At 43.7% G+C, this 24684-nt stretch overlaps 1 protein-coding gene across 2 annotated transcripts in view; it reads right to left on the bottom strand.

Moving 5' to 3' along the window:
* Window positions 1-24684, bottom strand: part of SMARCA2 (SWI/SNF related, matrix associated, actin dependent regulator of chromatin, subfamily a, member 2) — a 180400-nt gene that overhangs the window by 55409 nt on the left and 100307 nt on the right. For both annotated transcript variants that reach the window (XM_060237411.1, XM_060237407.1), the window contains 8 exons: window positions 24272-24338; window positions 23596-23706; window positions 19402-19644; window positions 19012-19125; window positions 18178-18285; window positions 17717-17803; window positions 11100-11146; window positions 8837-9003 (listed from right to left, as the gene is read on the bottom strand). In XM_060237411.1, coding sequence (XP_060093394.1) covers window positions 8837-9003; window positions 11100-11146; window positions 17717-17803; window positions 18178-18285; window positions 19012-19125; window positions 19402-19644; window positions 23596-23706; window positions 24272-24338 — 944 coding nt within the window. The remainder of the gene's footprint in view (window positions 1-8836; window positions 9004-11099; window positions 11147-17716; window positions 17804-18177; window positions 18286-19011; window positions 19126-19401; window positions 19645-23595; window positions 23707-24271; window positions 24339-24684) is intronic.

A 24684-nucleotide genomic window follows, 5' to 3' on the forward strand; every position in this document is an offset into this window, starting at 1 on the left:
GTCCTATTTAATTTTCACTTTACTGATGACTTTGGCATTTCACACAATACAAAGATTAGTATGTTTGCACGAAATACTGTATGGATCACTGGAATCTCCACAAAAACATTTACCTTTTTAATGCTTTTTTGCATATAATTTTATTATTGTGTTGGCTCCAGAGAAACAACTAATTAAAAAATGAAATCTTTTGCTAGATAGAGACTCAACGTAAACAAAACTTATACGCATCTTTCAAATAGTTGGTTCTAGTGAGATCTTATCTGCTGCAGGTCTTTACTAAAAAAAGTCACAGATCAGCACCTATAAAGCCCCTGTTCTGAGAGAGGGAGAAACAATGCATATAACACCCCCATCCAATAATACTCTATTTCTTTAGAGAACTTGTAAATGAACAGAATATTGCAATGCATCAATCGCAGAGTAACAGAAATTAAAAGATATTTTCGGGTGGATAGCAGTCTGATGTAGAAGTGCAAGATTTTAGTCCAGTAGCACCTTAAAGGCTTTAACTCTTCTACGCTTATCCCCTGCCGGGAGTCTTGTTGGAAATTATAGAAATCAACATGCATATAAGAAAGACAGGTTGCTTACCTGTAACTGTAGATCTTCGAGTGGTCATCTGTGCATTCACACTCATGGGATAGAGTGCCTGCGCCGATTCCCGAATCGGTACCTAAAAAGCCCGGGATTTTTTCGCGCTCGGCACCAACGGGCATGTGCAGGCGTCCCAGTGCGCATGCTCACCGATGCCAGCGCGAGGATCCCGCCAGTTCCTTCCTGACCGCTGGAAGCCCCTACTGGAGGGAGACTGTCAGCAGTGGGGAAGGAGGGCAGGTAGTGTGAATGCACAGATGACCACTCGAAGATCTACACAGGTAAGCAACCTGTCTATCTTCTTCATGGTCACTGTGCTTCACACTCATGGGAGATTAGCAAGCAAGACATACCTGAAGGCGGGAAGACGGTCAACCAGAAGAAACAGCTTGCAGCACAGCAGCCCCCAGACGAGTCCTCTGTTGAGCATGCATGTCCAGCGCGTAGTGCTTCATAAAGGCATGCGGAGAGGACCAGGTGGCAGCCTTGCAAACATCCATCAGGGAAATGCCTTTCAGGAACGCCACCGACGCTCTTGTAGAGTGTCCGTGAATAGGCCCAGGTAATGGCTTCTTAGCCAACAAATAACACAGTTTAATAGTCTCAGTGAGCCATTTCGAAAGCCGCTGAGACGAGATCCTGGAACCTAACTTAGGAGCAGCATAAGAAACAAAAAGCTGCTGATCCTTACGAAAACTCTTGGAGCAACTTAAATAAAACAATAAAGCACACTTCACTTCTAGATGTAGGATGAAAAGTGGGCAACCAAACTTCTAAGTTGAGGTGGAACTGAGCAACCACCTTGGGGAGAAAAGAAATATCAGGAGCTGACGACACTCCAGCTTCCTGAAAAACTAGATATGGGTAGTCACAACGCATAGCCGTGAGCTCCCCTGCACGGCGTGCAGATGTAATGGCTACCAAAAAAGCAGTCTTCCAAGATAGAAGCTGTAACGAACATGTGGCCATCGGCTCAAAAGGATGTCGAGTCAGTCTGTCCAACACTAAAGTCAAATCCCACAACTGTGGGGGTGATCTCGATGGAGGATGAAGCCTAAACAAACCCTTCAAAAACCTCTTAGAATGAGGGTGTGCCAAAACAGAGTGCCCTTCAACTGGTTCATGGAACACAGAAATTGCTGCCAAATAAACCTTGATGGAAGAAAAAACAAGGCCAGCATCCACCAGAGATAACAAAAACTCAAAAATTACCGACAATCCTAACCTTTGGGGTGAAACTGAGGGATCAACTAAGAACTGCAGAAACCTCCGCCACTTCCTATCATAGGAGGCGTGGATAGAAAGTTTCCTGCTGTTCAAGAAAACATGTTGGACTCTGCTAGAGAACCCACAGGGTCGATGAACCACGCTGTCAGCTTCAGGTGAGGCACATTGTGATGGAGTACATGACCGCCCTGAGCTGACAGAAGGTCCGGTTCCGCCAGAAACTTGTAGAAGACCCCCCCTCGGCAGTTGGAGCAGGATCGGGAACCAGTTCTGGCGAGGCCACCAGGGAGTCACCAGGATACAGCATGGTCTCTCTCTTGCGATCTTGTTGACCACCCTCGTCAGTAGTGGCAGAGGTGGGAACAAATAAAGGAACCGACCTTCCCACGGGAACAGCAGACCGTCTCCCAATGACTCTGCATCTGAGCCCCCTCTGGAGCAAAACAGAGGACACTTCCAGTTTTCGGCTGTGGCAAAGACATCCACCTGAGGATACCCCCAGAGCTGAAACACGGGTTGAAGGAAGCGCCACTGTAACTCCTACTTGTGCGGGGAGGCTGCACCCCTGCTGAGGGAGTCTGCTTGCAAGTTGAGGACCCCTGGGAAATGCGCTGCCTTCACAAAGATGTCATGGTCCAGGCACTCCGATCACAGATCCAGTGCCAGCGCACAAAGCCGTCGAGAGACTGTCCCTCCCTGCCTGTTGATGTAACACAGGGCAGTGGTATTGTCTGTTAGCAGAGCAACAATCTTCCATGGGGCGGAAAGACCGAAGAGCAAAGTGAACTGCCAGGAGTTCCAAGTAATTTATGTGGCAGTGAGTCAAGTTCAAAGGCCAAGGACCCCACACACACAGATCGTCCATGTGGGCCCCCCAACCCCATAATGATGCATCTGTCGTGATAGTCACAGTTGGTGCAGGTGGATGGAAGGGAGCTCCCTGACAAATGTTGTCCTTTGAGTTCCACCATTGCAGCGTTTGAAGTGTCACAGGTGGAATTACAAACCTCTTTCGAGGTGAGTCTCATAATGTGCAAAACTGACGAAGAAACCAAAGCTGTAGGCCTCTCATCCTCAGCTTCGCAAAGAGCAGCACGCTTGTAGTCGCCGCCATCAGCCCCAGCATCCGCTGCAGCTGCTGCACCGTGCCCCACTTTCGACTCTGCAGAAGTTTGACAAGGTTGATAATGTCCATCGCTCTCTGCTGAGGCAGAAACGCACGATGAAGGTTCGTATCCAGCAAAGCCCCCCCTATGAACTGAACTGTCCTTGATGGTGTAAGGTGTGATTTCTCCAAATTGACCTGCAGACCCAAGGTGTTGAGAAGATGAAGTGTGATGGCAATGTGAGATGACAAACTCTCTTCCGACTCCGCCACAAGGAGCCAGTCGTCGCTGTATGGAAAGACGACTATCCCTTGAAGCTGGAGATGGGCAGCCACAACGCTCATCATCTTTGTGAACACTCGAGGTGCAGTGGACAGACCAAACGGAAGGGCCTTGAACTGGAAGTGCTGAGAACCTATTGCAAACCGAAGGAAACTTCTGAACGCAGGATGGATGCTGACGTGGAAGTATGCATCCTTGAGGTCCAGCGTTGCCATCCAATCCCCTTGGTTGATGAGGGGCAGAAATCTTTGCAGAGTGGACATTCTGAACTTCTGGTACAAAATGAATTTGTTCAGATTCCGAAGATCCATGATTGGTCTTAGAACCCTGTCCCGCTTGGGAACCAGGAAGTAACGAGAGAAGCCTCCCGCCCTGGCCTCCTTCGGAACCCTCTCTATGGCTTGTTTCTGTAAGAGGTTGCTCACCTCCGCCAGCAGAGGTGAGGAAGGGGGATTGGTAATTACCACAGATTGGTTCGGAATCTGAGCAAAGTCTATTTTGTAGCCTTCCGCTACGATGGAAAGCGCCCACCTGTACGTGGTGGTGGACTCCAAGGCCGACAGGAATGGGCGGAGGTGGATAGACGAAGCAGAAGAGGGGACGGTGACGCATGCTGCCAGAAAGTCAAAGGCCCTGCTTTTGAGGGCGAGTGCCCTTGGACTTGCCGGAGGTCTGTGAAGCATAATGATTCTTATTGTTCCCCCTGTATGGGGACCTACTCTCAGGTTGAGCAGAGCAAGGTCTCCACTGCTATTCTGGGCAGAACTTTTGTTATGGCTTCTTTGCCCAAGGCTTATGCCACTGTTTCTGTCTCACAGCTCTGGAAGATGCCGGTACACCCAGGTTCCTGGAAGTTTTTATACTTTTATCCATTTCCTGGAGTGCATTGTCGGTAGTGGAGCTGAACAGGCCTTCGCCCTTGAAGGGCAGATCTTCAACGAAAGCCCTGGCGTCCTGCTGGAGAGCCGTAGATCTGAGCCAGAAGTGGCGGCAGAGGCAGACGGCAGTAGTGATGGTTCTCGCTGAGACGTCGACTATGTGCTTTGCTGCAGCCAGTTGTTGTTTGGCTACAGCAAAGCCTTCCTCCTGCAACTTCTTTGCAGCCGACCTCTTCTCACTCAGGGAAGACAGGAGGGGGGTTAGTTGTTCCCACACTGAGTATTGGTATCTAGCCATGCACGCGGCATAGTTAGATATCTTTACTCCCAGCGCCCCAGCAGAGTAGAACTTCCTCCCGACATTGTCCAGCTTCTTTCCCTCCTTGTCTGGTGGAGAGGAGTGCGTCTTGCGGCCTTCAACGAGAAGGAAACGACCACCGAATTCGGGTTTGGATGTGTGAAGAGGAACTCAGCCCCTGACTCTTGGACACGGTACATATGGTCCAATCTCCTCGAAAACACGGGTGTAGGAGCAAGCTTCGTCCAGGGCTCCTTCACAGCCTGTAGGATGACCTTCGTCACTGGCAGGGCAACCGCTGTAGACGTATCCCGTTGCATAATGTCAAATACATTATCGTCTACAACGGGTTGCGGCTGTGTCACTGGAAGCGAGAGGGAGAGTGCAATCCTCTTTACCAGGTCCCTATACGACTTCAGATCCTCCGATGGTGAGAGGGGAAAATCCTCAGCTGTATGAGACACCGGGGAAGGTTCCAAAGCCCAGTCCGGATCGTCGGTACCGACCTTGGAGTCCGACGATGAAGACTCTCTATGTAGAGATCATTCTGAGAGCACCGGAGTAGACTCTCTGACGGGCGACCGGATCGACACTGACGACCGAGGTTGGACTTCCTCCACCACCACGCCATGTCTGTAAGTGGGACAGCGATCAATGCCGAAGGACGCCATCTAGAATGTTGAGACAGCCTGGACATGTGGGATGCCTCGGACTGCTGGTCCCAGTCTGTGAACTCACGAGGAGGGTACCATCAGTACGATGGGTAAGGATAAGGGTAAGGAGGCCATTGGCGCTGCTCCCATGGTGGAAGCGGTGGGAAGTGACAAGCTAGTGTAGTCGGTTCCAGCTCTCTCCGGCCTCTTGCCTGATCCATCAGTGCTGAAAGCTCTATCGGCGCCTCCACCTCCAAGACTGAGTTGCTCTCACTGCGACGCCTGGACCCTGAAGAGTAGGAGCGCTGAGTCAGGTTGATCTTGTGTTCCGATGTCGATAGGCACAGCTGCAAAGCACTGCCTCTCGACACTGAAGGGCTACGGCGTGGGGACACCAAGATCTTCCTCGGTGGAGCTGTCGATGTCAAAGCGTCATGCGAAGGGGTGTGGGATGGTCTCTTCTTCCGCTTCTCCTTCGATTTCCCCTTCTTCGGCGCGGATGATTGGGTCCCCGAATCATCCTGATGCCTCTAAGCCAGGGTGTCCACTGACCCTTCAGAAGGCTGTTTAGTGGAACACCTGCGCTCGACCGGCATCTCGGTCCTGATTGGCGAAGTCTCAGCCGATGTGACTGTCAGGGCCGCGGCCTCACCCATCAGTACCGACGGACCCAATGCCATCCTTTGAGGATGAAGTGCCGACTCGACCAAAGCCGCTGAATGCCTTGCCGCTCTCTTCTTACGAGTTTGTTTCGAGAAACTCAGTGTGCGCAAGAATCGACACGATGTCCCTCGCCCAGACAGAGACAGAGGTAATGGCCGTCGGGGGGGGGGCAATCTTCTTCCCACAGGAGTGGCACCTCTTAAAAAAACCCCAACGTCTTTCCATAGACGCCCAGGAAAAAACCCCACCCAGGAAAGTCTCTGAGGGGAAAAAACGGGGGAAAAACCGAGCCCCGAAGGACAAGTCCAACAACACTAACTATCTAACAACTAACTAACTAACTACACTAAGAAAATAACAAACGGGCCATATACAACAGGCAAAAAAGCAATCCAAGATTACTTTAATGACCGAGGACACAAAAGGAGATCCTCTCAGCATAGCGGTCAGAAAGGAACTGGCGGGATCCTCGCGCTGGCGCCGGCGAGCGTGCTCACTGGGACGCCTGCGCATGCCTGTTGGTGCCGAGAGCGAAAAAAATCCTGGGCTTTTTAGGTACCGATTCGGGGATCGGCGCAGGCGCTCTATCTCATGAGTGTGAAGCACAGAGACCACGAAGATCTGGAATGCAGAACAAGTCTGTAAATTGTGAAGAGACACCACCTGCATGATTATAAAGATGGCCACTTAAATCTCCATCATTTCTAAATTTGGGGGAAGAAAGTCTTCTTGCATAAGCTATACTTCTTCCCAAAACATTGTAACTCTTTCTGAAACAAGGCAGTCATGAGTAACCAGTTATTTTGCTTTTAATGGGGCTCTCTTCCATTGTTGGACTGGGGCCTATAAATATACATTTTTCAAAGTGCTATTAACAGACATGATGTCACTAAGATGAATATGTATCTCAAGTTTCCATTTTATAAACTTTGTCCAGGGCTTTTGGACACAGTCATTCAAAGAGGTTTTTTGGTAGTTTTATTATTATGTAATACCATTTTCTGAATTCTAAATGTTATGCTTTTTTCAGTGTGCTTTAATTCTAGGCCTATTACATTGCTTATTGGATGTCTTACCCTATTGATTTCATTGACTTACACTGTGAAATCTGCCACAAGACTCGGTGAGAAAGGTGAATTATGTAAAGTAAATAAATACAGAAGAAACAGAAAAGTTAGTTTTGCGACTGCTTCATAAACTTGGGTTTGATCAAAGCCCAGTTGAGTTGTGATATTGGAATGTATACAGTCAAACAAACCAGGCTTTATTAGTTAGTCCTGAACCTGGATTTCAAATTAGGACGTAGTTGGTTTGTAAGCAATAGCTTGCACTAACTGTGGTTTGCTGTGACATCTGAATTCATAACTATAATCTGTTGAACAGTACATACTCACAAGGAGGTAAGTATCAGTAACATAGGAATATGTTTAGAATCAGTCAGGTAGATAAATTATTAATACTATAAAAGGAAAAATGCTCCCTCTTCAGCTTACATTGTATCTGAGTGGTACAAGTCTATAGAACGGCAGATGGGGGCATTTACTGCTTCAAATCAGTGCACAAGGAGGAAAAAGATTCAGTAGTTGGTACCCTTCCCTGCTCTGCTCTTGGATTCTGAAGTCACACAAGGCAACATGTGCTAGAATTTCATCAATTTGACTTTTCTCCCTATATCAAGTCTGAGACTGTTTGAATGGGTTATCCAGTGTTCAATTCCTTTCTTATCTTTTTCTCAGATGACGTTTGTTGAAGGGCTGTTTAATTTCTCTAGTATTTTAAACAGAGGAGCTCTTGTTTATGATTCCACTTGGATAAAGAAACTGATTTAGTTCTCATTGCAAGCCATTTACTCTGAAATATCCTTTACTAAAGAACTGGGCATTCATTTTTAAACACCTGATAATGTTCAGTCCTTGAATTCCATTTTAGTTAAAGTGTTCAGACTTTTTCTAAATGGATTTTGTTTTCCCAAATACTCTCCTCTGAAATACTGATTAGCGTCACTGAAAGAAGATGAAAAGCTAGTAATTCAATAGCATACTGATTCTTTAAGGATGCGGGAACAGAGTCCAGCTTAAATCTATTAAACACTATCTACGTATGGATTCAGTACAATCTAATAATCTGTTACATAACTAATCTTAAAATAAATTAACATGGATGTACTTTTTAAAAAAATACCTTCAAACATCACATTTCTGCAAGAAACAATGGATAGATCTAAGGAACTGCAAGTTGAAATCTATGCATGGAACAGGTTTTTCATCTTTTTTAAAAAATGTAACCTTACAGTGACTTGACAATAAAAACATTAACCTTCCTGCTAAAAACCCTTGCCATATTTCCTTCTGTGATCTGTTGTTTCCTTTCACAAAGTAAGGAATGCTTACTTTGCAAAAACAAACAAACAAACAAATCCTCCTCCTACCCTGTCCCTGTGATCTTTGAAAACAGCTCATTTTTTTCAAAAGAAAAGCAATGCAGCACATGTGTATGACTGCAGGTAATAATCATTTATTCAATTGCTATGAGATATGTATCTTCATGTTGGGTATCCATTGTAGAAGTATCCTAATTAGTAGTTAGTATTACTACTATTTAAGGAGTTCCTTAAATGAGGGATGGCACAGGTGAAGAACCCCTCCCTTTTTTTCTGATCCAAAAGAAACCACAGTAGAAAGTTATTCGTATAAAATTGAAGGTGTTCACGGAATAGCCCAAGCAGTCACAAGCAGTTTGACAGGAATTCCTCCACAGAATTTCTTCCTTTGGCAAGGATCCAATTGGAAGGGAGAAATGCCACTGTCTGCCAAACCAAGAGAATCAAAGAAAAACAAGACCCCTGCTGCTGCCAAGAGTAAGGGACCAAACACATGAGCACGCGCACACACACACCAACAACATGGATGTGGAGGGGCATTTTGTAATGCCTAAGAATTCCAGACGTGTGTTACTGATCCAGAAAATCACTTCGAAACAGCAATTTTTCTGCATATTTTCTGTGTGGGAATTTTGGAGTGCACACCCTGCTATTGCTGCACTGTATCAGAGAAACAATAATCAGCTGATGACAGCAAACAACTACAGTACATCCCAGTATATTTTCTGAGTTTATTTCATCTTGGACATTACCATCAAGCCTCAGATAAGCAAAGTTTCTAAAAGCAAAATAGTCTTCCATAATGGTCATGAGTGATGTCATTTGACAGAAAAGAAGCACCCGATGGTTAGTGGCTCGCAGCTTTGGTAGAATTCGATCAAGTAGCTCAAACTTCCCCGAGGCTCGATAAAGCTCAGCTCTGTGAAGACAAAAAAACCCCCAACACTGCTTAATAATTCTGTTAAAACAATATTTATGGATGAGTCTAGTCAGTCCAGTGGCTTATAATTGATGAACATTTCTATACTCCTGCTGCTGTTTGTCTATATCAGGAGTGGCCAGACTTGCTTAATGTAAGAGCCACATAGAATAAACGTCAGATGTTTTGAGAGCCAAATTTTTATTAAAACTCTTAATACCCTCTTTGCACAGCAAGATAAAATACATATGTATTCACTTTACAACATGACCAAGCTAGGAGACTTTTTAAAAAACAAATGTTGAGCATAACAGCCCCATAAGACTAGCATAGGGAAAAGTTGGGGAATTATTTTTTGGTACCAGTGGGCAAAGGAAACACACATTAGCATCATTATGCATCTCTCTTTGACTTGACACCAAGGTTAGTAAAAATACAGCTCCTCCAAGAATTATGAAGCTAAGAGGGAACCTTCACTGACCTCTTTATTTCCATCCCTCCTTCCAGTGGGACAGCCTAACTGGGGGGTGGGAGGCACCTGAGAAAAGGTGCAAAGTGCTGTCACAGGCAAACCAAGACACACCACAAACTCACCACCACTTCTGCAGCTGCCAGCAACCTGATGGGAGACTAGTTAATCCACTTATTCTAAAGCCCAGTGTAGGAGGGAGATGCAGCAATTCCCCCAGGCATTTGCCTGGGGAGCCAGGCCAGGGGTGCCGAATTGGGCGCTCCCCCCCAGTACCTTAGGCAAATGCCCTGCCTGATTGAACAGTGGCTGGCTAGATTCGCTTCACCTCTCTTCCAATCAGAAGGGAGATGAAGCAAAGCCAGCCAACCGCTGCACACCCGCTGTCTTCGCTCTCCTTTCCTTCTGAGAAGGCAGGTGGAGCTGCCAGCAATTGCACACTGGCCTGCTGGAAGGGAGACAAAGCAAAGCCAGCTAGCCAGTGTGCAACAGCTGGCTTTGCTCCATCTCCCTTCCAAGCAGCCCTGCCAATGCCGTGTACATGCCTGACAGCATGCTGCTTGCCCTCTGCCCAGAAGCAGCACTCCGCCACCACTGCTGCACAAAACATGACCAGGCCTGCCCCACTGTGTGATCCTCCTGCCTCATTTTGCATCCCCAACAGATGATCAGGCTAGGCTCCCCTCAAAGGCTTCCTGTGTGAAGGAGCACCCCCCCAGGCAGCAGCTGCTTGGTTCTCAGAATCACCATGCCTTTACTGTCATTCTCACCAATTGGTTTGAATTCTGCAGGGCTTGCTGCTCCCGTCATCTCTTTGGAGACCCGGTGACCGAGAGCAGGCTGCCCTGCCCGGTAGTTCCCCTGTGTGCTGCTGGTCTAGTGGGGGGTGTGTGTGTCTGGAAGCTTTGGTTAGAGAAAGACGCATGAGGCATCTTCTTGGGTTAGATGAAAAACCCAGACTGAGAGGGCTCGTCTCGATGCACCTTGGAAACCAGCACTGCCGATCCCGGCCTGAATTCTCATGAACTGGAGCTCCTTTGGGCAGCTACCTTGGAGCGGCCCTGCTGGAAAGAAGGGAAGCACCTCGATCTCTGCCCACCCCTTTCTGGAAGGACATTTGACTGTCAACCATATTCAGTGCACACAACAGCGCATTCCTAAACAGAATTACACCCTTCTGCTTCCTTTGGTGTATACAGAAGGGTGTAATTCTGCTTAGAACCACGGTGTACATAAACATACCACATCCCCGTTGCCCCACCCCAGTTTATGGTTCTGCATCGGTTTGCCAGCATCTGCTGCAAAATTTCTGATGCCCATAGGTCTGAAGGAGAGAGTCAAGAAAGTGTCCTGTCAAGATCAGAAGTAATGCATGTGGAAACTGCCTTCTAAAACATAACATTTTAGCTAAAGCAATGCAAAGTGTGCATATTTAAATATCTGATACTTTTTAAAAAAAAATAGATTTTGAAGGATCAGCATACGCAGTGGCAGTGGGCAGCGAGTCTGCCTGAGACACCATGAGTTGAGGGCCGGCCCTGCTTACAAGGAATTTTAAACACTCTTTTGGAAACAATTAAAGTTCTTTAACAAATCAACAATATTTGGATAGATGCATAAAAATTACCCATTGATGACACCGTTTGAATAGCCCAAATGTTCCGCAAAAGATTCCTGTAAAACAATTAACAGTAAATTATTTAACAATAAAAAAGACATCCAGTGATACTTTACAAAACTCAAATTTTAAATTCAGTTTTCTAGTACAGCTGTTACTTAACATTTTATAGTGGAATTTAGGAACTATATTTTTCCTATGTGTGCATATTTCAATAATCATGCTGTTTTATGTGAAATTCTAGGCTTAATTCCAAATTACTGAACATACTAAAGAAAGGACCCATTTAAAAAGCACTATGTCAGGGGTGGCCAACGGTAGCTCTCCAGATGTTTTTTGCCTACAACTCCCATCAGCCACAGCGAGCATGACCAATGGCTGGGGCTGATGGGAGTTGTAGGCAAAAAACATCTGGAGAGCTACCGTCAGCCACCCCTGCACTATGTAATTTATTGTTTAATTTTAATATAATTCTAATCTAATGTTTATAATTAACTCTTGTCTACTGATCAACTGTTGATGTTAATGTTTGTATCATTGTATTAGTTAATTTTTAAATGTACATTTTTCACAATGTAGCAAAAATAAATAAAAAACAGAAAAACTCAGTGTTCTTTTTAATGAAAATAGTCCTTAAAATTATAAAAATGAGGGAAAACCAGAACACTGGCCAGCAGAAAGGGCAAAAGTTTCATACTGGAGATTTTAAAAAGTATGAATCCTAGTAGTGGTCAAGATGAACACAAGACTGTGCTAAGGGGAATGGCCAAAAGTTTAATTACATACATATTCCTATTTCAGTATCCTGTAAAATAAAATCTGCTAGGTTTGTATTGTTTTGGGATCACTATACACACTGAAACTTCAGTGAGACCTTGTCTGAATAGATCTCCCTGCAAACTGGTGAAGGAAAATATCTAAGATGGAGGTACTGCTGCAGGGTAAACATACCTGGAATAAAAAGGAGCTAAGAAATTTTTTTTGGAAAATTAATATCTTACTTAGAGGCAAGTCTATTATGATAACCCTGTAGATATGGGTAGCTACAGTGGTCATCAAATGGCTGCTATGAAAAAATAAAGATCTACAACTTGACAAAGCAAAATCAGTAGGCTGCGATGATTGTCTCAGTCTCAATACTACAACTGTGTTCAAATGACCAAACACATTTGCCTACAAACAAAACCAAAATTACATACTAGGATTAATTTTTGCACACCATCTTGATTTGCATGTTAAAAAGAAAAAGCTGCAAGGTATTAAATCATGAATTTGGATGTCATAGCAAATTGCAATTTGTTACAAATCTGCAGACAGTGCACAAATGGTTTGCTCATGATATCTCCTACAGACCTCATCTCACAATTGCCAGATACACATGACAAGGCATACAGGTTAGAGATTATCATAATCCCACCCACTGCGTGCAATATATCTAACACAGAAATGTTCCTGACATTTGGCATTACTTGCAATGGGATGGTAAGCAATGAAAAGACAAGGGAAATGGTGACAGCAACCGTAGAAGACTCACAACAAATAAAAAAATACACAGGTGAATGCTCATTTTAAAGCAAGCTGTGTGGTAACAATGGCAGCAAAGAAACAATACTTTTTGCCACCATTGCCATCTACATAGTGTATTTTGTTTGGCACGCTGCAGATAAAATCTCTCACATCTGTACCAACTTGGAATATATGTTAGCAGTGAGAAGGTCAGATAGTGCCAGGATGCTAACTTATTCAGATATTTGGGATAGTTTTCAGCTTATTTAGTCTGAGGATGTGGACAGGATCTATGCCAGTACTGAGCTAGGAAGAGGGTGGAGCTTGGGGAGAGAAGGGCATAATGGACATAGAGACCAACTTCCAAAGCAGCCATTTTTCCCCAGGGGAACTGAACTCTGTCAGCTAGAGACCACTTGTAATTCCAGGAGATCTCCAACCTCCACCTAAAGGTTGGCAACCCTAACAGGATCCTTGGAGGTTTGAAGCCTACCACCTGCTTGTATGATCCTTGCCCTTCCTGGCTGCTTAAATCTGCTGAAGGGGGTGGCTGACCAGGTCCAAGAGGTAGTTTACACTTCCTTGAAAGAGGGGGTGTCACACCAGCCTTAAAATAGGCTTCGATGTGTCAACTACTAAAGACGACTATCCTGGATCTACAAGCTTTCTGGTAAAGGAAAATATCTAAGATGGAGGTACTGCTGCTGGGAAAACACACCTGGAATAAAAAGGAGCTAAGAAATTTTTTTTGGAACTTTTTTTTCAGCAACTGTCATCCAGTCTCAAACATTCCATTTGTGAGCAAGGTGAGTGAACAGGTGGTGGATGGAGAGTTTCAATCATTCCTGGATGAAGCAGATTATTTTGGATCCTTTCCCATCTGGTTTTAGGCTTGATTATGGGATTGAAGGAGCCTTCATTGCCCTGGTGGATGACCTGATGGTCAGAGAACATGTGACTGTTGATTCCTCTGAACCACTAAGTGGCTTTTGATGCCATGATTCATGGTATCTTTGTGGATTGCCTTTCAGAGCTGGGACTGGGCAGCACCATTCTGCAGTGGTTCCAGTCATAATTACAGGGCAGATTTCAGAAGATAGTGCTGGGTGACTGTTGCTCAGACCCCTGGCCTGTGGCATCCCACAAAGTCCCACCTTGTCTTCTATGCTTTTCAACATCTACATGAAACCTCTGGGTGAGGTCATCTAGAGATCTGGGCTAAGTTATTACAAATCTGTGGATTTGTAATAACTTTATCTCACGCTTCCAACTAAAGTGGAAACCCTGAACTTTATCTCACACTTCCAACTGAAGTGGAAACCCTGAACTTTATCTCACACTTCCAACTGAAGTGGAAACCCTGAACAGGTGCCTGGAGACAGTTCTGTAGTGAATGTGAGCTAATAAACTGAAACTTAATTTCCAAAAGACTGAAGTGCAGCTGGTGACTTAAGATGTCACTGGTTCTGGATGGGGCTGTACTCTCCTTGAAGGAACAGGTCTGTTATTTGGGAAGTGCTGTTGGAACTAAGCCTACTGCCAGATAAGCAGGTACCAGTTGTGGTTTACTTTTTACCTGCTTTGGCTTGTAGGTAGCTGCAGCCTTTCCAGGGGAGAAAATATCTGGCCACTGTAGTACTGTCCTCATTAGATCACTATATCGCTCCAATCTTGGCCAATTTACACAGATTCCCAATCAGTTTCTGGGCACAATAAAAGGTCTTGGTTTTGACCTTTAAACCCATATATGGTTTGGAACCAGAATACCTAAAGGATTGCCTACTCCCTTTCAAATCTAGTTGAACCTACAGTCATCTGCCCTGTTTTGGGTGTCCCTGCCTTCTGAGATTAGGTGGATGGCAACCCAGGAGAGAGCCTTTTTGTCAAAACTCTGGAACTCTCTCTTTAGGGAGATTTGTCTGTCTCATTCTGTTTCTGCCTTCCTCCAGCAGTTGAAGACCTTCTTGTTTTGTCTGGCATTCCTCTCAATGATCCCTCATTCCTGCTTTGTTCTTAAGTTGCTGTTTTTATGTATGTTTATTTTATTGTATGTTTATTTTAACTTGGTTTTAATTTATAGAATGGCATGTTTTTGTTTGGTTTTAATGTTTTTTAAAACATGTTTTTATTATCTCTGTTTTTTATCTGTTTAAAGGCAGAAAGGTGGGGTATAAATTTTGAAAATAAAACTAATAAAGAGTGCTTTTGCTGGTTTAGTAGTTGATGATGTATGCATTGGTACAATAATTGTTACATCCATCCCACAGACTTATTTCAAATACAGCAAGTCACAGGAGTAGTCACACATATATCTTTAGATGCATGAGAAAGGAGTGTGTGTGTAGGTTAATGAATGAGAGACCCACTCCTTGGACTTCTACCAGCAGACATTAGCAGGGCCTTTCTTTGGTCGAATAGCACTGGGGGGGGGATGTCAGGGTCGGGGATTTCAGTTTTAACAGGGTGGGGAAGGTATGATGGTGGGAATAGGTTGCGAAAACAGAGAGGGCATCAGAGATATGGAAATGCTCGGACCCCTTCCCACCTATGTCCCATCCCAAAGCATGTTGGTTGTGGGGCTAGGACAAATCACCCATCTCCTTCACTGGTGTTGATTAACACCAAGTCCATTAATAATAAGACCACTACGCTGTGGGATTTTATTACAAAACAACAAGTGGACCTGGCCTGTATGTCGGAGATCTGGGTGCGGGATGGCGAAACGGTCAACTTACACCAGTTCACCCCACTTGGGTTTGCTGTCCTTCACCAGTCTCGGACAAATGGGTGGGGAGGGGAGTTGCTGTGCTCATCTGAGACTCTTTTTCTTTCAGGGCACTCCCTGACCCGAACATTGCTGGCATAGAGTGCACCGGCCTGGTGTGGGAAACTGAGGAGAGTTTGGTGATCTGGGTGGTGTACTGACCACCTAATGCACTACCGGAGAGCCTAGCTGCCTTGCTGGACGCAATGTCTACTTGGACTTCCCCAGACTCTTAGTTCTGGGGGATTCCAATGTCCACGTTGATTACGTGGCATCCTTGCAGATACTGGGACTCAACCAATTTATATCGGTTCCCACACACCGGGCTGGTCACACATTAGATTTGATCTTTGGGGCAGGGATATCAGTGGGTTTGATGGCAGCGAAAGTTGTCCCATGGTCAGACCACTATGCCTTGAATGTCCGGTTGGACCTGCAACTTCCGCCCTGTTTAGGCAGCGAGCAGATTTACGCTCGCCCATGGAGCCAAATAGACCCAGAGTGGTTCCAAGAGGCCCTGCGGGATCCGATGCACCCTGGTGGGTCATTAGATGATCTTGTGGAGGACTGGCACTCCCAACTCTCCACTGCCATCGACAACATCACTCCCTGGTGCCTTCTTCGCTGCCGTACCAAAGCAGCTTCCTGATATTCCTTGGACCTGCTGAGGATGAAATGGTAGCTTAGGTAGTTAGAGAGAGTGTGGTGGTGTGCTTGTGATGAAGAGTCCAGAACCTCTTATAGAACGCTTATGAAAGTCTATGAAAAGGCTGTGAAGTCTGCTAAGAAAAACTTCTATGCAGCCTCCATAGAGTCTGCAAAGTTGCGCCCAGCCCAATTATTTAGAATGATTCAGTCTCTGACAACTTTGCCATTGAGCAACCAAAAAGATAGGGAATTGAATATTGGCTCTGAGGCTTTTGCGACATATTTTGCAGATAAAATCTTGACTCTCCACCAGGACCTCCCAGCCATGATTGATACAGTATGTGAACTGGAAGCCCCCTGGCTGTCTGATGGTCCAATATTGGACTGCTTCAGTCGACTCACATTGGAGGATGTAGACAGGATCCTGGCTGCAGTGAAGCCTACCACCTGCCCCCTGGACCCGTCCATCCTGGCCTGTGAAGGCTTGCCAGGATGATAACAGGGACTCTCTGGGTGATATTGTTAACATGTCCTTGACAAGCGGGACATTCCCAGAGATATTAAAGGAGGTCGTAATTTGACCGCTTTTGAAAAAACCTTTGCTGGACCCTAGAGCGCTAGCTAACTACTGCCCAGTCTCAAACTTGCTGTTCCTGGGAAAGGTAGTTGAGAAAGCGGCGGCGGAGCAGCTGCAGATTTTCCTGGATTAAGCATCTGCCCTGGACCCATTTCAGTCTGGCTTCCGCCAGGGCCATGGGACGGAGACGGTACCAGTTGCCCTCACAGACGACCTAAGGCCTAAGGCGGGTCAGCGCTGCTGATTCTCCTTGACTTATCAGCAATATTTGACACGGTCAACTATGACCTATTGACCCACCGCCTTGCCGGAGTGTGAGGGGGTGGTCTTACAATGGTTTTCCTCCTTCCTCCAGGGATGGGGACAAAGGGTGATGCTTGGCAAGCAGACCTCCCTGCAGCACCCACTTATATGTGGAGTGCTGCAGGGAGCTATTCTCTCGCCTACATTATTTAACATCTATATGCGCCACCTTGCCCAGATTGGCCAAGGTTTTGGACTGGGCTGTCACCAGTATGCTGATGACACCCAGCTCTATCTGTTGATGGATGGCAGACCGTCTTCCACCCCTGAACAGCTGTTCGAGGCATTAGAAGCTGTGCCTGGATGGCTACAGCAGAGTCAACTGAAGTTAAATCCAACTAAGACAGAGGTCCTGTACCTGAATCGAGAGGGGGTGGGTTGGTGCATCCAGCTCCCAACCCTGGGCAGTGCTGCCCTGGTACCAGCCCAGCAGGTGAAGAGCCTGGGAGTGATTCTGGATGCCTCCCTCTCTATGGAGGCCCAGGTCACAATGGCTGTGCAGTCTGCCTTCTTCCACCTACGGCAGATCAGGCAGCTAGCACCATACCTATCCCCCCAAGATCTGGCTACAAAAATTAACCCTACCAAAATTAAGAGAGCAATTGCCTAAACAGAGTTACACCACTCTATTCTTCTTTATTTATTTTATTTATATCCCGCCGTCCCCACCGAAGCAGGCTCAGGGAGGCTCTAAATCCACTGAAGCCAATATGCAAAGAAGGGTGTAATTCTGTTTAGGATTATACTGTTAACGAACAAGATTGCTTTTCTACCATATGTTTCATGACTATATATTAGCGTCTTACAAAAAAATAACACTAGCTTTACCTCAATATGCTGGAACATATATGGATGATTGCATATTTTTCTCAATTGCATGATAGTGTTCATGAGAGTTTTGGCTCCTCCTTTTCCCTAAAAAAGTAAATCAGAAATGGTTATAAATTTGACTGACACAAGATCACACATTACAACAATAAACAGCTTAGTCTGTATATCTGGGCTTCTCAAATCTATATTATACAACATCATGATCATGGACATGTCTCCTTACAATATTCCTCCCCCCCTCCCCCAAACATGGTAGCCTTGAATTTTCTTTAGGGATTTTAAAGTACATCATGTTCCATCCTTTTCTACCAACCGTTGACATTCTGTGTCTAGAACATAATAACACCTCTTAGCTACATTAACCCAATTGTATCGGAGAAGGTTTGAATCAAGGCTTGTTTCTTCAATAGGACAGATTTTGGCTGGGAATTCTGTTCTAAGCAGTAAGAATTTCTCACCTTCTTGTCTTTCTCAGAGCCATCAGTAAGGAGGATTCCTTTGGCTTGCATGTGGCGATACAGAATTTTCTGAAGCGCTGACATATCACACTTAATAACATATTCAACCTAGCGTGATAAAACAAGTTAAAACATTAGTAAATAGGTTCATTGGTTAAGAGGGTCTTCAGAGGCTACCTCTCTTTCATGCTGTCCCTAACCATTTGACTATGGAGGACAATGATAGAGAAGAGAGTGGATTCTGTCACTACACAGAAGACTTTCTCTAAACCTTGACAGCGGAAAAACTGCCAGTGCTGTGACAGAAGTTAATGAGGTAAATTATGGAACCTGTATTTTTTACTGTTTACATCACAATATGTACAAGCAGTGAGAAGAAATGTATAAATGTTAGAAATAAATATATAAATATTTGATAAAGCTACAGAATAACTATTAGAGTGCTTACAGGTTCAAAGTGCTGCAAAAGTAGAAGGGTAAACCAAGACATCAAAATGCGGACAAGTGTCATATCGTAATGGAACCACAGAGAGCAGTAGAAATTATTGCAACTTTGAGTTAACTATACAACACACTGTAAGGTAGAGGGGTTCTATGGCTTCTGGAACACTGGCACTATGGCACCAATTTTTCCACAAAGCAAAACTTTTACACCTGCGTCCTTGTGCTGCTAATATTTGCTAATCACAACACATAGTTGTATCACGCTTGTTCTGAAAGGGTTAGGATTTTTTGGGTCCAGGGCCATATTTTTAATTGGCATTTTGCAACACTGTTAACCCAGGGTTCATTTAGGTGATAAGAAATATTCAACAAGGCTTTCCCTACACAAACCTTTTCTGGTAGCTGAGATTCAACTTCTTTCTTCAGCCTCCTTAGCAGGAAGGGTCGCAGAACTTTGTGGAGGCGCCGAATGATCAAAATAGTTTCCTCTTCATTTAAATCCACCTGCAGGAACGTAATGAATAAAAATTACATGATCTTTACAACAGAAAATTTGCAAGTTTCACCATTCTCCCCCGGTATAAATGGATTTATATTGTTTAAATCATGCCATGTTTCTATTCAGTTTAGAAGAATCTGAAGAGATTTTTTCTTTGAAGTACTTTAAAGCTGTAACATTGTTATGCTAAGGTAAAAAGTACACTGCAAGTATCATACAGATGTTACCCTGCATCTATTTAAATCTCTGTGGATTTAAATTTCAATAAAATAGACTAGTACCCTTTCTCCAGTCATGGCAAAGGGAGCATTGAACCACTGTTCAAAGGTGCTGCAGCTCTTGAAAATAGTTGGAAGGAGAAAGTTAAGAAGAGCCCAGAGTTCAGGCAGTTTATTCTGCAATGGAGTTCCAGTCAAGAGAATCCGTCTTGGAGCTACATAATGAGTATTCAACACCTGAGTCAGCTTGCAATGATGGTTCTTCATTCGATGACCTTCATCTACTATCATATACTTCCACCGAATCTAGAAAAGGACAAAATAGTTATCTACCTCAGCCTTTGAGGAAAGCTAAAATGATTCTCCATCTTAAAAAAAAAAACCCTGTGGGAATATGACTAGATCATACTCATGAGTTATTTGGAAAAATACATTGGAATCATTTGTTCAACTTTTGAGTAATATCAGAACTGGAAAATATCTAATGAAACTGAAGTGTGTCAAATTAATTTTTTTTCCCAGACAATACAAATAATAGTAGGTTAGACTACACCAATGCACTCTGGATATGCTTTCCTTGAAGACAGCATAGACCTTTCAGCTAGTTCAAAATGCAGACATCTAAACTAGCATATATATATATCCTGAGACTGGATGTCTATGCAGTCTCCCTTATAATTAATACCCAACAACCTCCCAAGATTAAAGTAAAGGTAATCCTCTGTGCAAGCACCAGACAATTCTGACGCGGGGTAACATTGCTTTCACAACATTTTCATGGCAGACTTTTTATTGGGTGGTTTGCCATTGCCTTCCCCAGTCATCTACACTTTACCCCCAGCAACCTTGGTATTCATTTTACCGACCTCGGAAGGATGGAAGGCTGAGTCAACCGTGGGCCAGCTACCTGAACCCAGCTTCTGCCAAGATCAAACTCAGGTTGTGAGCTGAGCTTGGACTGCAGTACTTCAGCTTATCACTCTGCGCCACGGGGCTCTTTAACAAGATTAAGGTGAGCTAATAAAGCCCTGCTATGGGTCCTATATTTCAGATGCTATATTCTCAGCCAAGATGAGTCTCTCTATGTGGTGCCCCCAGAATTCAGGTACGCCATCCCTCACTCATCTAGCTTTGTTACAGTGCAATCATAGGTTCTAGGTTCACTGAAATCACTGGGCTTCGACTGCAGTTATTCTGCACTGTTAGCCTCCTATGAAAACAAAGAACTTTTATTCCCCTGAGAATTTGGAAGCTAGCCTCTTAAATTGCTGACTGCTGCTGATTATATTTTCAGATTTTTTTATGATTTATTGTTTCATGTCTTTTAGGTGAACGGTTTTAAGAACACTAGTGTGAAAATGGTATGTTATTACTGTAAATACATAAACAGATTGCAGTAGTGCAGTTCTGGTCGCCGCACCTCAAAAAGGATATTATAGCATTGGAGAAAGTTCAGAAAAGGGCAACTAGAATGATTAAAGGGCTGGAACACCTTCCCTATGAAGAAAGGTTGAAACGCTTAGGGCTCTTTAGCTTGGAGAAACGTCGACTGAGGGGTGACATGATAGAGGTTTACAAGATAATGCATGGGATGGAGAAAGTAGAGAAAGAAGTACTTTTCTCCCTTTCTCACAATACGAGAACTCGTGGGCATTCGATGAAATTGCTGAGCAGACAGGTTAAAACGGATAAAAGGAAGTACTTCTTCACCCAAAGGGTGATTAACATGTGGAATTCACTGCCACAGGAGGTGGTGGCGGCCACAAGCATGGCCACCTTCAAGAGGGGGTTAGATAAAAATATGGAGCAGAGGTCCATCAGTGGCTATTAGCCACAGTGTGTATATGTGTGTGTGTGTGTGTGTGTGTGTGTGTGTATATATATATATATATATATATATATATATATATATATATATATATATATATATATATATATTTGGCCGCTATGTGACACAGAATGTTGGACTGGATGGGCCATTGGCCTGATCTAACATGGCTTCTCTTATGTTCTTAGTGTAGTAACTGGATGGGCCATGCGGCCACAAGCATGGCCACCTTCAAGAGGGGGTTAGATAAAAATATGGAGCAGAGGTCCATCAGTGGCTATTAGCCACAGTGTGTGTATGTGTGTGTGTGTGTGTGTGTATATATATATATATATATATATTTGGCCGCTGTGTGACACAGAATGTTGGACTGGATGGGCCATTGGCCTGATCTAACATGGCTTCTCTTATGTTCTTAGTGTAGTAACTGGATGGGCCATTGGCCTGATCCAACATAGCTTCTCTTATGTTCTTATGTAGCAACTGAGAACTGGTGGATGATTTTAATTGATTCTCCCCTCCTGCTCCTGACCTCTGATCCCTCATTTGTTGTTCTATGAGCAGCATTTAGAGGGCATTTGGGTCTGCAATAGAACAGAAAAGGTGAGGATGTCATGCTTCATAGACACAAATCTCCCGTCTACAGAAATTCTCCATGGTGTCCAAGCCATGGTATTTTTAACATTCCAAGATAGTGAAGTGAGAAAATGCACATACAGGAAATTAAAGGAAAATTGCTCTCTGTCCTCTAGGGCTTGAATCCTATGACTTCCTTCTGCTGAGAACTCTTACTCTAATGGAGGAAACCTTGCGATGTTTTTTCCACCAGAGTAAGGCTCCTCAGTTACAATGCAGTCCTATGTAGAATTATATTCTTCAATAGACTTAGCAGGGGGATTCTGGTTAGGACAGCACTGTCATTGCAAAGTATATGCGGTCTAAAACTTTCTGGGTCAGCAATAACTGAAGAGTTCTGAGCAAGATGGACCACCGTTCTGTCTAACTACCACTTTTCTATTCATATCAGCTTTTAGACACTGATAGCTACAGCTACAGAAAATGCTGCTTAGAACCCTATATATAATGAACACAGCCAAATTAACAGCCTCCTCAAATAAGACTAATTTTTCCCTGGCACATGTTCACGGCATAATGCTAAGACATTTATGCAATAGATTCAGTTTAAGGTAAGAAAAAAAAGAAGAGCTCTAAATTCAGCTTTTGTAACATATGTTTCACATAAATTCAAGTCCATTTAAAACAATGAACAAAGTACAGTTGGTCTTAAAGTTTTAAAAACTTCCTTCCAATTCACCCAATTCTTGAACTAAAAAAACCTACTATACACCAAGACAATCACATTAACAACATTCCCTTGGTAGAAGCAAAGGAATCATCAGGTATCATTCCAGGAAATTTCAGCTTCCAGAATGACACGAGTAATACAGCAGAATCAGAGCAGCTGTTGGAATGCAAGTCTTTTAAACACATTGCTAATTAAAAGAGTGGAAATACCATACAAAGCGCAAAAGAATGACGAGACGAATCCTAAACTACACTGTTAGTATTTTATTAAGCAAGCCCAAAAGTCTCATTAGAAGCTTCCAGACCAAGTAAAATAGTCTTTGTGTCTAGAATGTGCACATTTTCTTTAAGGCTAGCCTAGAGAAAGAGAAAGCAGTAAGAGACCTGAATTTAAAAAGGTGATTTTTAGTGAGCATATGAAATCTTATTAAGAAATGTCCATGCACTGATGTTTGATAAGTGAGCTTGGGGTTATATATCTAAACTCAAAGTGAGCTCCATTTCCTCTGCATTTTAAATACCATCATTTCCACTGAAGCAACAGTTCCTAAAAGATTTGCCCCCACATTTTAGAGTCTATTAAATTATTTAAGAGATATTTAGATCAAAGGAGTTCTCTCTAGCTATTTGGGTTTAACGCACAACTGATAATGACCACAAAAGATTTCAGTCTAGTGTCTATTATCTTTCCACATCTGGAAAGTGGCTACACAGTCTGACTCCTTTTTTTAAACCATGCTCATCTCTCCTCAGAAACAAAGAACTACAGAAGAGCTGTGGATAAAAATGGAATAGCAGGGTTCCAGGATAAATGTTATTAGGCAGAATGATGGAGAAATGGCTGTGCAGTATTGATGGGATCCACAGGTAGCAAAACCGTTCTCTCATCTGCAATCCTGAAAGTGCCACGGCAGGAGAGGAGAATCTGAATGGGCTGGAAGAAAGGCCTAACACCTCAATTCAGGCGAAGAAAAACATGGAACTGGCTTTAAAAAAACAACAGTGATCATGGATGCTGTACCAGGAGTCTTTCTGCCAGGTAGAATTCTAGCTACAGGGTGGGGTAGGGGAAGATGGAAGGGATGAAAGCATGTCATTAAGAAGACTCAGAAATACAATGCTACCTTAGCAAGAATGTGTTTGTCCTTTATTATATACTCGTAAGTGGTCAAAAGGACATTAAATTTTCCACTACGAAGCTGAGGAACAAGAGATCGACGCATGGCAGGTGTGCCCTGGATGAGAAAAGAAACAAAACATTTTCAAATTATACATCAGCAGAACAAGGATATATGAACAAAGCACTCCGCATTAGGCACATGTAACAAAATAACACTAACATGTTTGCGACAATTCTAAACCCTTCACAGATGAGGGCGAAGATTTACATATATAAGCAGAGTTCAGGGCAGCTAACAACAAATATATATATGCAACTCTGCTTAGGATGGCACTGCAAGACATCCACCCTGCTATAGACATAATAACTTTGTCCTCACAAATAGTAGACAGAACTCTTTGCTCAAATATTTATACAACAGGCAGTCTCCTGTGTCTATACCTGCTTGCCTTCATAAGGATAGTCATGACTGAACTAGCATTCAGGAATACGGAAATGTACATTATTTATCATTTCTATCACTCCCATCAGAATGCTTGGAATATGAACATTTTCTACTGCTGGATGTCATAATGGTCTATTACAGTAAATTTACTGATCAAGCAATTTTAAGTGCACCAAGAGAAGAGGGGGAAAACTATACACTCAGTTTTTTATCTCTTATGTAAAAAAAATCCAACCTTGTAAGAAATTTTCACCACAGAAGGGGCCCATTTATCAAATTCATAAGTCCAGTTGGATAAAGTCCTATGTGAAAGAGTAAGAATATGAAACTTATTAAAAACTAATTTTCTAATAAACTTATTTAGAGCAGCTTTTGATAGTAACAGATATTAACAGTTACAATTTCTACAGCCCCATTTTAAAACCACAACATTAAAACATGCAGGCTTCATGGAACCTTTTATAATCACGGCAGGGAAAGCTGGTTAGGTTTCAGCTCAGTTTTTCTTGCTCAGTTTGTTTCAGGCCAGTCAAATGAACTGCTTTAACTGTTATCCAGCGTGGTGTGGTGTAGTGGTCAGAGTGCTCTGTCCTCTAGGGCTTGAGTGAGTGACATATGGATTTAAATCCCCAGCATGCCATGAAGCTT

Source organism: Heteronotia binoei, chromosome 4 (assembly GCF_032191835.1).
Source record: "Heteronotia binoei isolate CCM8104 ecotype False Entrance Well chromosome 4, APGP_CSIRO_Hbin_v1, whole genome shotgun sequence".
In the NCBI taxonomy this organism is placed as follows: Eukaryota; Metazoa; Chordata; class Lepidosauria; order Squamata; family Gekkonidae; genus Heteronotia; species Heteronotia binoei.